Source organism: Benincasa hispida, chromosome 5 (genome assembly GCF_027475165.1).
Source record: "Benincasa hispida cultivar pf3 chromosome 5, pf3_genome.v1.1, whole genome shotgun sequence".
NCBI classification, from domain to species: domain Eukaryota; kingdom Viridiplantae; phylum Streptophyta; class Magnoliopsida; order Cucurbitales; family Cucurbitaceae; genus Benincasa; species Benincasa hispida.
The window spans coordinates 60,485,907-60,498,029 of NC_143482.1; the positions used below are offsets into that span (position 1 = coordinate 60,485,907).

Genomic DNA, 12,123 nt, shown 5'->3' on the forward strand with positions numbered 1-12,123 from the left:
TTATGGCTATATTTTTTTTACACAATGAAATTTGCAGTTGTGCAAAATTTGAATAAATTTCAAGAGAGCATTTTTTTTTCTTTGGACCTTTTAAACCATAATTGTTGATTTTTCTCTCTTATCTTAATAAAACTATCGGCCACATTGTTCAGTCTCCTGAAATAATTTCTTCATAAAGTGAGTCTTCAAGATATCTTCTATGATCACATTTGCAGACTTAAATATTAAACCGTAAAATTAGCTAGTTTGAAATAAAAATTTGGCTATACTTTTATGTTGGCATAAGTATTTGCCCACAAAGATGTTGAAAACTAGTGCAAGCTTATTTTACAAGTAATTTGAATTGATTTTTCTTTTTTAATTTATGTTAGTGACACTTATTTAGGATGCAAAGAGTATGCTATTATGTTGGAGCCAATAAATCTAGAGTTGGACACGATTAAACAAATTTATGGTTCGTTTAGATTGACTTGAAAAAAAATATTTTTTTAAAAAAACTCATTTTTTTAAAAACTCTTTTATAAGAATGGTTTAAAATACACTTAAAAAACTATTTTGAGTGGTTGTCAAATACTCACTTTTTTTTTTTTTCAAAATGACTTATTTTTTAAATTAAACACTTAAAAATGTATTCTAAACACACCCTTAGTTTTGAAACGCCAGCCTATGTAGACAATTTTTTTGAGTTCAATAATATATATCAATGTGAGTAGTGAAATGACTATGATGATAGAAAATTTCTAGTACTACTGAAGTACTATATTTCATTTATTCATATTATAAATTTGTCTTCGTAAATATTAATGAACCTCACTTTAATGTCGGTGGATCCTACTTCATTTCTAAAGGCATGTTGATGTGATGATGTTCCAATCCTAATTTTCATTCCGAATCATAGTCACACAATTCTAAGGTTTAATTTTCGTCCAACATTCCAATAGATCTTTCCTTTTTGTACAATTTTAGCTTCGTGGTCTTCAATCTTATTAGGTTATAGTGAGAAAAGCACTTCAACTTAAAAAATTAACTTCGTCTTTGTTTCAATTGCTTCGTAAGTGTATTTAATACCAACGTAATGAGCAGAGCATTGATTTCCATAAAAGATGATTTCAAGTTCTTTGGTGTGTAGGAGGTGCTAGTGTCCAAGTTGGGGGTTTGGAAAGAGAGGTGAAGGAATGAGGCGAGTGAGAGTAGAGACAGGAAGTTTTTATTTAATTGAAAGTTACCTTGTCATGTAGAAAAGGAAATGAATAACGACCTTTTAAACTTATTATTTAAAATTTTTGGGATTAAATGTGCACATTATTAAATGAGAAGAACTAAAAGAACTAATTATTGAAATTCAAGGACAAGGAAAACAACTTTATCTAGAAAAAATTATCCCAATTTAGTCCAAATTAATTTTCAACCCAATCGAAACACTATAAGTAAAGTTAGGTTACTCAAATTTTACTGTTAAAAAATGGATCAACGTTAAATTTGTTTTTTCTAGAGAAAAATTGTATTGATGTCCCACAAAACAAGTATGTGCTTTTCTTGTATATATAAAATTCTCATTCCCTAATCGAGATATGAATTAATCACTCAAGTGTGAAGAGACTCTGAAGCTTAATAGGAGTTGAATTATCATTAAGACAGTTAACCTAATCTTGGTCTTTGATGCATTTAGGAACTTAGCTAATTGTAATTAGATGTTGAGAATTCAAATGACTTCTCAAACAAAATCGAACTCTTGACTTCACCCTTCGAGAATCGATCCTCTTTATACTCTTCCTCCAACCTTATAGTCATTGAGTTCTCACTTGGAGGTTGATTTAGCTCAACTTGGATCCTTGAAGCGAGCCTTGTAGCGACCATGGCTAGACAATCCAATAAATGGAGTTGGTGTTTCCTTCTTTTGGCTAACCTCTAAGGGGTTGACCAAACTCTCTTTTAGGCTTGTTCATTTGGGCCATCAACCAACAAGTTAGGGGTCGACATTCTTCATGTTCAGTCAATCCTTCAAGATTGACAAAAAGTTCTTTCTTCCCTAAATGCGCTTAACATTAAAGATGTCTATTTAACAGACATGTAGAATCCTTGATTAGATGGGAATGGGGAAGAAGCGGGGAGACTTTTCTCTCCAATGGCTAAACAAGTATGGGGATAGATACGAGTTTGCCTCCATTCCCTACCTCACTTTGCCTAATTAATTAATTATATATATATATATATATATACACACACACATTCACAATTAAGCCAGCTTACTGTGACTATTAGAAAAAGTTAATTATATATCTCACTGTAATTTTCTATACATATACATATATACATACATCATAGTTTCAATAATCAATGATTTTCTAATTTTCATTTTAACTTTTTCATATTTTAATACATTTATTTATTTATTTATTTATATATATATATATTTAAGACTTTATTATGTTTATGTTGTAATATTTAAGTTGAAAATTAGACTTGTAATATTTAAAATTTAATTTTTAGAAATTATGAAATTAAATACTTTAATTATATATTTACATATAAAATATTATTGTTTTTTTTTTTATGAAATTTTATATTATTTCCTTTAAATTAAAATTGTATTGAAAATGGTCTATTTAATATATAAAATTTTATTAAGGTTGAGAATAAATTTAAAAGTGGTTAAAAAATGAATAAATTAAAAAAAAACAAAAGGGAAAATTTTCAAGTAGAGATGAGGATTGAAATAGGGGGCGGGGACGGGGACGGGGGCGGAAAGCCTTCTTCGTCCCTGCTTTGCCCAATAGACATCTAGTTAGCACATTTGAGCCATACCCCCCTTCACTTGACCTTGTCTATTAAATAAATATACCTCTTCAGTTAACATATTGAGAAAAAAAAACATTTTTGGTCTATAGGTTTTAGGTCTAGTTTTCATTTGTTATCTAAGTTTCAATATGTTACACTTTTAGTTTTAAAATTTTGGGAATGATTTCAATTTAGTTTCTAGGTTTCAAAATATTACAATTTTACTTTTAAAGTTTGAGTTTTGTTCCCATTTGGTTCATAATTTCAAGATTCACACTTTTAACCTCAATTTTTTATACTAAATATTGATTTTCAATATTTGATGTGAATTTCTATTAATTAAAGTTTAGAAATAATTTTAATAGTGAGGAAAAATTTGTGAAACTTAATTAACTATAATTCTTTTTGATTATTTAATAGACATTAACACTAAAGATTGAAAGTGAGTATTCTGGTGAAGAATTGAGGTAAAAAGTGTATATTTTGAAACCTAAGTACTAAATTGAAATAAAACTCAAATCTTAAAGATAAAATTATTACAATTTAAGATGTAGGGACAAGATTGCAATTAAACTCAAAACTTGAACTACCGCCTCATTTACCCCACTGGAATGAAAAATGCAGTAAACTATATGGATTCCAATTGGTGGATCAATAGAAATGGGTCTGAATCGTAAAAGGGTTTATTGTGTTTGATGATGTTTACCCATGTATTCTTTTCCAAAAGGATTGTGATTGTGATTGAGCCTATTTACCTTGCCGCTCTAAATGAATAGTTAAATTAAAAAGACTAGACTACCTTCAACGTTTAATGAAATTTACTCCTAAACGACAGAATACTCATTGAGCAACATTTCAAAAAATCTCCCAACCGTTTGGGTTATCTTCCTCTCTTCTTCACGCCTCAACTTCTGACTTACATTTTTTAGTGTTCATCATCTGGTCGGTTCCACCATCCATTAGTAACTACAATGCGATTTGTGAAAATCCTATTTTGGAAAGCTTCAAATATAAGGAATTAACACTAACAAATACATGCAACATACAAGATGACTAAAAAAACTCAAAATGTCCCCCAATATTTCTTCGAGGGAAATGACACTAACAACTACATGCAACATAAAAGAGCTTCAAATATAAGAATTTGACACTAACACATGCAACATAAAAGATGTTTAAGGGTAAAACATTTTTTTTTATAATCCTTATCGAAAAATTGCATTGGTAGAACGGTAAGTGTATTAAAATATGCGAATGATAAAATTCCATTCCAACTATCATGGTTATCGATCATGCTCATCGTAAATCGATAATTGTTGACGTCTAAAGGTAAAAGGTGAAAAATCATTCACAATTATTTTTAAAACAATAGTGGATCCCACTCCATCTTAAAGAAGTGGACCCCACTATTTATTATGATTATAGATAGACATGTAAGCAACAACAAAATTATTCATATATGAAATCCACTTTTTGTACTACAATGGATTAATATGAATTCACTTCGTGTAAACATCACTTAAAAGTATAACATTTGAACTTGAGGAAACAAATAAAAACTAGACCGAAAATGTAAGAAACAAAATAATATTATATCTTTACTAATAGGGAGATTCGAATTTTGAGAAATTTTTTTTCAAAAAAAAAATATATATTTATATTAATAGAAGAAAAACTTAAAACCAAAATTACGTGGCTTTAATCAAAGATATTGTAAATGAAAAGGAGCGGTCAGATGAGGCTAAGAGAAAGATGATTTGCATTGAGATGTGTCTATATGTGTGTTCGTAAACGTGGAGTTCTCGAATAGGCCGATCAAATATAATCCTGTGAGCGACTCCGATGCTCTTTTGCTTCTACTTAAAGCGGTGAACGGCGATTTCAGTTCTTCAGAAGGCAAACCGAAACACAAAATCTTGCGATGGCGATGGCCTTCTTCTTTCTCGATCGCCTATTTTTCCTCCTTGTTAACTGATCATACTGAGATTCTTCTTCTTTTTTCTTTGTTAAAACTTGTTTGGATTCAATAATGAACAAGAGGGCTAGAATTGATGATTCCAATAAAGCAGTCGTCAATGTCTGGAAACGGGAGGTTGGCGAGCTTTCCACTAGGAATTTTGCCCACCGTCTTGGTGCGTTGGAGGTATTGCTCACCGGATAATCCTTTTCTGATCATATCTCTCGATTTTCTGTTTTTATGGATTATTTTTTGTATGCACATTTATCCTGTCAGCTATTAGGTGATTGTTTAATATCGTCCACTGTCGTTTGATCAGAACTGAATAAACCAAACGGAAAGAATCTAAGTCTGTTGCATGGTGATTAGGATTTTGTTTTGATTGTTAATATTTTGTTTCCGTAGCTGAGAATCTGTGGTTCCTTTTTATTATTAAACGTCTAGGATTTATCGTTATTGTTGTTACTGTAATTTCAGGATCTCGTGCTCCGACTTGATCTTTATAGGAAATTGGAGAGGCACAAAGGTTGTGTGAACACCGTGAGCTTTAATGCTGCTGGTGACATTTTAGTGTCAGGCTCTGATGATAGGCGGGTGATTCTTTGGAATTGGGAAACCGGGCATGTCAAGCTCTCTTTTCAGTCTGGTCACAATAACAATGTTTTTCAAGCAAAAATCATGCCTTACACGGATGACCGAAGTATTGTGACTTGTGCTGCGGATGGGCAGGTATATCATTTAGTTCAACCATTGTGACTTACTTTAGTACTCAAGTCAAGAACTCTTTATTCTATATATGTAGGTTTGCTGTACATTTAGCTAAAACTCATTGAAGCCCATGTAATTCTCATTAAAAGTACTATTGTTTCTCTCTAGCCAAATGGATCGTAAAGGTGCTTCAGTTACTCCTTTCCACAATTATTTAACTTTGCTTTTGAGTCACCATCTGAGGTGATTCTAGGAGCCAACGTGCAATGCCATTAGGGAAACAACAGTTTTCCCCCAAAGGTTTTCAAAAGGGATAACCACCTAGGCACCTAACTCCAAACACAACAAATGAAGAGGTGATTCATAAACTCTTTATCCTTTTACATTTTGGGGAACATATGAGGCCAGTTAAAGAGGAAGCAATTTCGTCTTTCAATTCTATCTTGATTGTTTAGTGTCTTTACACATCTTTTCTACTTCTACGCTTCTTTTTAATTCTACTTTTCAAATTTACACACTAGAATTGCCTAGTATTGACCATCATTTATTTAGGCATTTGACGAGACACTGGCTTTACAAAAGTTCTTTTGCAGGTGTCTCTGTATATTATCTAGAACTCTTCCCTTGTGACCTACTGATTGATATCTAGAACTCTTCCCTTCCTATCGTGGAAGAAACATATTGTGATGATTATCACTAGAGGCTCTCCTTTCCATATTTGGCTATTCATTCGAGAGTAAATTGTCAGACTTTCGCTACATCTGGCCGCTTACTCAAAAGATTTCTCCTTCCTGATAAGGTTTTCCTTCACCAAAGCTCTTATTTATACCTCTCAAAGAATCGTCTACTCAGCAAAAGAAACTCCTCCAAATGCGAATAATTTTCTCCCCCTAGAACTGCAAAACTCAATCTCTTTCCACTACTTTGGATATTAGAAATCTTTATGAAATCTTGCCTTGTTGAATTTTTCTTGATCCAAATGAAGCCATTTCCACGATCAATCTTCCAAAATAGTTTTATGTGGAGTAGGATTAAAAGGAACCATCATGGGTTGTCCTAGTGGTAAATAAGAGGGCTTGACCTTAATAAAAGGGCTAAGAGGTCATGAGTTCAATCCATGGTGGCCACCTACCTAGGATTTAATATCCTACGCATTTCTTTGGCACCCAAATGTTGTAGGATCAGGCGAGTTGTCCTGTGAGATTAGTTGAGGTGCGTTTAAGCTGGCTTAGACGCTCACAAATAGCAAAAAAAAAAAAAAAAAAAAAGTGGGACTAAAAGGAGGTTTTCCAGTGCATTTGTCATCTGAGTCGCTTTTCGTTTTTCCATTCCAAAGTTCTCACCTCTCCATTATCCATCAAACTCAACCATTTCTTCTTGGCGCTGAATGTTGAATTTATAAAATTATGTCAATTTAAGCAAAGCTTTCTGTTCATTTTCTCTCAACAGAATATTTACTTTGTTTCTCCAAACAACATTTACTGTGTTGTTTGTTGACGTTGATTTATCAAATAATAATTTAAAAAAGAAAAATTGTAACGGATAGCATAATATGTTAGTGTATTTGGGTGGTTTTTGAGTTTTACAAATATAGCAAATTGTTTTCAATCTTTATCATTCACTTTTCTTCATACCGGCTTTACCCTTCATTAAAAGTATATTAGCCGTTTGATATATGAAATATAAAATGCATCACCTATAAAATTTTCGCACATTTTGCCCTTTTTTTTGAGTTTCCAATATATGTGATATAAATTTTAGTTTTCCTTGCTATATATTGTTCTTCCATTTTTGTTTGCTGATTCTAATTTTATACTGTAAGTTATGGAACTTTCTGTAGTTGTTTTTTTGGTCAATAGGATGATTATGGACACTGCTATGAGAATTACAAAATTATTGCAGTTTTGGTCTATGACTCAAATTTAGCGTAATATCTTGGACTTTTAAACCAAGATTCCAAAAGAGATTGTCTTGTTAAAGTAACAGACAACATATCAATATTAATACCAACATTAATTTGACATGCATTTCAAGTATAAAATTTATATATCATTATTTGTATATTATGTATTTTAGTACTAAATCAACAATATCACTGGAGTATCAGTATCAATTCATTGGTGTATTAGCAATCATTTAACATGCATGCATGTTAAATTATTCTTGATACATGGATGATATATTTAATTTACTACTGCATTTAAATGAATGTTAATACACCAATGATATAATATACCTGATTTACTATTGTTAAACGAGGGTTGATGCACCAATGTGTTGCAGGTGATACCTGCAAGTTTTAAAACGTCCCTATCGATATTGAAATTGAAATTTTGCGGATATATCGATAAAATATTGATATCAACGATTATTTTTGTAGATCAAAAGAACTGTAAAAATTATTCAAATTAATAATTAAGTTGTTCTTTTGGTTTCTTATATATAAAAAGAATAATTACGTTGTTCTTTCTCTCAGATTAAGTTATAGAGCTTAGCTTGTTATAGTATTTATATTCCTATTGGAATTGATACAAGACTTTTTATATGTTTTACGAGTATTTGTAAAACATATTGGAGATATCGATTAATCCTTAACATTGATGTGGAACTCTTCGATTTACGTATATATCGCGACATATTTTAATCCTTGACCCAAAATGCATGTTAAATGAGTGCTAATTGCTGATATGCCAATGATATACCTAATTCACTGCTATACTTGAAATGCATGTTTCAGGCCCGTGTGTCCCAGATATTATAAATATTTCACGATATGAAAAATTGCTACATCTGCAATATGCTATTTATATTTTGCGAAATCCGCTTGTGCCCATTCAGAAAAGAATTGCCTTGTTTTCTTAACTTAAGTTAAATGGCCTGTTTATTCTGTCAGCAGAAATTCTACTTTGCTTTGTCCTGCTAGAAAGCTTGTCTATTTGTTCTCTGGGCTAAAACATTCCTTCCTTAAAAAGTATTATTTGCTGAAATTCAGGTGAGACATGCTCAGATTCTGAATAGTGGGCGTGTGGAAACTGCACTACTTGGCAGTCATCTAGGGCGAGCTCATAAGTTGGCCTTTGAACCTGGAAGCCCTTATATGTTCTATACTTGTGGTGAAGATGGATTGGTGCAACGTGTGAGTTTTGATTGTTCGTTAAGTTGTTATATTATGTTCTACCAACATTATAAGTATTACTGCAACTTGTTAAGTTTACTTATTCACAGCCAAAGAACTTTTTACACAGTTTGCAAATTTATTACTGAACTTATGGCATGAAATAAGATGCTTTACGATGACCCTTCGTTTATATTATTGCCAAATTGCATGTGATACTGACTTTACTCTTTTAATAGTTTGATCTAAGAACTGGGGCTGCTGTTGAGCTGTTCACTTGCCAATCAGTTGACAATAGGGCAGGTTATATGTCATCGATTCAGCTAAATGCTATTGCTATTGATCCCAGAAATCCGAATCTCTTTGTTGTTGCTGGCTCAGATGAGTACGCACGGTTGTATGATATCCGCAAGTCTGGGGAGGATGGATCAACTGATTTTGGTCAACTGGTAGACTGCTATTGCCCCCCTCACTTGATTGGCGATGAGCAAGTGGGAATAACAGGTCTAGCCTTCTCAGAGATGAGTGAGCTCCTTGTCTCATACAATGATGAATCCATTTATCTCTTTAATAGGGATATGGGTTTGGGTCCAAACCCAAATCCAGCATCTCCAGTATCTCTAAGTAGTGATACAAGTGAAATGGAAGCTGAAAATGTCGAGAATGTTAGTCCACAAGTTTATAAAGGACATAGAAACTGTGAGACAGTGAAAGGTGTCAATTTTTTTGGACCTAAATGTGAGTATGTCGTCAGTGGTTCTGATTGTGGCAGAATATTTATATGGAGGAAAAAGGGTGGAGAGCTGATCCGAGTCATGGAAGCTGACGAGGATGTCGTGAACTGCATCGAGTCCCATCCTCATATGACCATGCTTGCTAGTAGTGGAATTGAAAGTGACATCAAGATATGGACTCCAAAGGCCCTTGAAAGGGCTACTCTCCCTGAGAAAATCGAACAGGTAGGAATGTCATCTTTATTCTTCAGTTTAATACCAATTCTAGTGCTTTAATATAGCTTATTGAATGGCATTGGACTCTTTGCATTATTGAGATTTCTATCGTATATATTAAATTAAACATCCTTTCCAGTCGTAAGGATAATAGCACCTGCCATTTCGTATTCTTGATACTGGTATTTATTGGTCTTTTCATTATTCATACTACTACCATGTGTTACTATTGCTATCATTATCATCATCGTAATGATCAGAAAAAAATCCATCTTTACATATTAACTTAATGCAAGGGAGGAAAGTGGGGGAGACCCGTGTGCCCTTTTTTCCTCTCATTTTTGAGCTTAACAACCAATAATCACTTTGTTCTGTTTTCTGCTTGTGTGGATGAGATTGTGTTGCTTTTTCCTCTTGATTTTTCTGTAGACTTGTAGAGGTATGAATCTGATAGAACCCAAAAGATATTGCAATATATAAGATGAAAGATACAAGAAAATTCAAGTAATTTCATGTACTTGGACCCTCTCTCTCTTGTGCACTTTCACTCAAACCTAAGCCAACTAAATCTATCCATACCTTCATCTCTCCAATCCACTCTATTTATAACAAATCTCTCCTTAGAAACTAGCATTCCTATCAATGTCCTATAAATTTGTCATTCTATATCACCAATTGTAGTTATGTATGATGACTTCAATAAGCGGTTGGGTTGCTTTATTTAACAAATCAATTTGTGCTTTCTCAAAGACATCAGACAGGCATTATGTTCTTTGTAACACGAACATCTAGGAATACCAAGTATTTTCCAAATACATTTCCCTGACTAATTAATGCCATAAGAACATGATACGGGCATGTGGTAGTCTTTTCTTGTTCAATGAAACGAAAGAAAGAAACCTAGAGGCAGTCAAGATAGCCTCATAAGCTCAACATTCATTTGGATTCCATCGGGTTTCCCATGCAACTATTCTCAACATTTGAAGGTGAATAGGACTATAGCTAATACCCACATTCATTTACATTCTGTTGATGATATGAGCTGAGGTTCATTTCTTTGGTGTTTATAAATTATGTGGTTCAATTGCTTCATTTGTTGAAGAACATAGGTTCCATCTTGATTTGTCTCGTTGTCAATGATGATTATAAAGATAATGAAGGTGGTGTTGGGGATGATGATAAGGGGAACTTGGTTTGACAGTGATGTTGAAATGGAATGGAATTTTAATATGGATTTGATGACAATGTTAATGGTTTTGATGAAATTGCAGATGATGTTAGTAGTTGATTCAATGTTCATACCATTCTTCTGATCTAATGGTTTTCAATTCTGCATTTCACAGAAACCAAAGCCTAGAGGATGGATGCACCGCTTAGCGTTACCGGAGGAACTGATGATGCAACTGTTTTCACTGCGAAGACAGATTATGAGCCCCGAACGCGGAAGAGAACCTCCTACTGTAAGTAGGGAAATTTTAGAGTTGATAATGACATTCAACAATGGCAACAGTGATGACTCTTCATATTACAATGGTGATGATACTGCTGAAGATGATTGATATAATTGAGAACGTTTATGCTGACTCTTAGCTTTAAATTTGAATAACGTGATAGCTTAATTGTGCATAAAATAGGAATCCAGGCATATGCCATTATGAATCTTATTTCACAAATTTTCCTCTGAATTAATAGCTAAAAGCTCTCTTAGCTATTATTATTATGAATTCCTCCCATGTTGGCTGTAAATTGAGTTTGTGCATTCTTCTACTCGGTTTGTTTGTTTCATTTTTCAAGTTCTGATGGAATCATCTGTAGTGTATATAATTTCTCTTCGGGATGGGAAAATTACAACTTTAGAGATTTACTTGCTACATAAAGAAATCTAAAATTTTAAAAAAATGACAAAAACATGGGTCATAGTATATGCTTATTGCATTACAAACAATGTGGATTTGAAATGGATGGTTCAATAAAGGCATCAATTATCGTTTGGAAATTACTTATTTTAGTTGTTTGTTCAATAGGTTTTCATCATTAGGTTTTTTTTTTTTTTTTTTTTTTAACAAAGATTTCCTTCATTAATAGGTTCGATGTCATAGCCGTGCTTGTTTAAGGCTTTGTATATTCTTTTAAGTAAATTCTAGAAGAAGAGGACGAGCCAAATAAAGAAGTGAAGGAGGGGAAAGAAGAAACAAAGAAAGAAGAGATCGTAGCAGAAAGCGATGATGGGAGGGTGAGAAAGAAAAGTGGAGAATGAAGGAGAGAGGGAAAAAAAAGAACTTTTTGTTAATTATATTGGAAATTTCACAGATATTAAAATTTTGAATTTAGGCCAAGTTTATCGACTTGTAATAGATAATTGGATTGCTTTTGATCATGTTTATTTAGAATTATGAATCTGTTGCATGTATTATTATCGTTACAACGGTGATAAGTTCATATTTTTTATATTATAATAGTAACAATAAGAGTAATCATAACGGTAATGTCAATAATATAAGCGTAATTGGATTGAGCATCCTTCACTCGTTAATCAGTTTGTACTTTTTCTTTCTTTTTTTTCTTATTACAGATTTGGGGACTGGGTTCTAAATGTGAGTACGGGTAAATAACAC

General features: G+C 32.7%; 1 protein-coding gene across 1 annotated transcript; it reads left to right on the plus strand.

Moving 5' to 3' along the window:
* The first annotated feature begins 4,507 nt into the window (after nucleotides 1–4,507).
* LOC120077937 (uncharacterized) lies at nucleotides 4,508–11,275 on the plus strand. Its single transcript, XM_039032059.2, has 5 exons — nucleotides 4,508–4,921; nucleotides 5,213–5,464; nucleotides 8,436–8,579; nucleotides 8,798–9,517; nucleotides 10,852–11,275. Exons 1-5 carry the CDS (start codon nucleotides 4,808–4,810, stop codon nucleotides 11,065–11,067), a joined length of 1,446 nt encoding a protein of 481 aa, XP_038887987.1. The 5' UTR covers nucleotides 4,508–4,807; the 3' UTR covers nucleotides 11,068–11,275.
* The last annotated feature ends 848 nt before the right edge of the window (nucleotides 11,276–12,123 follow it).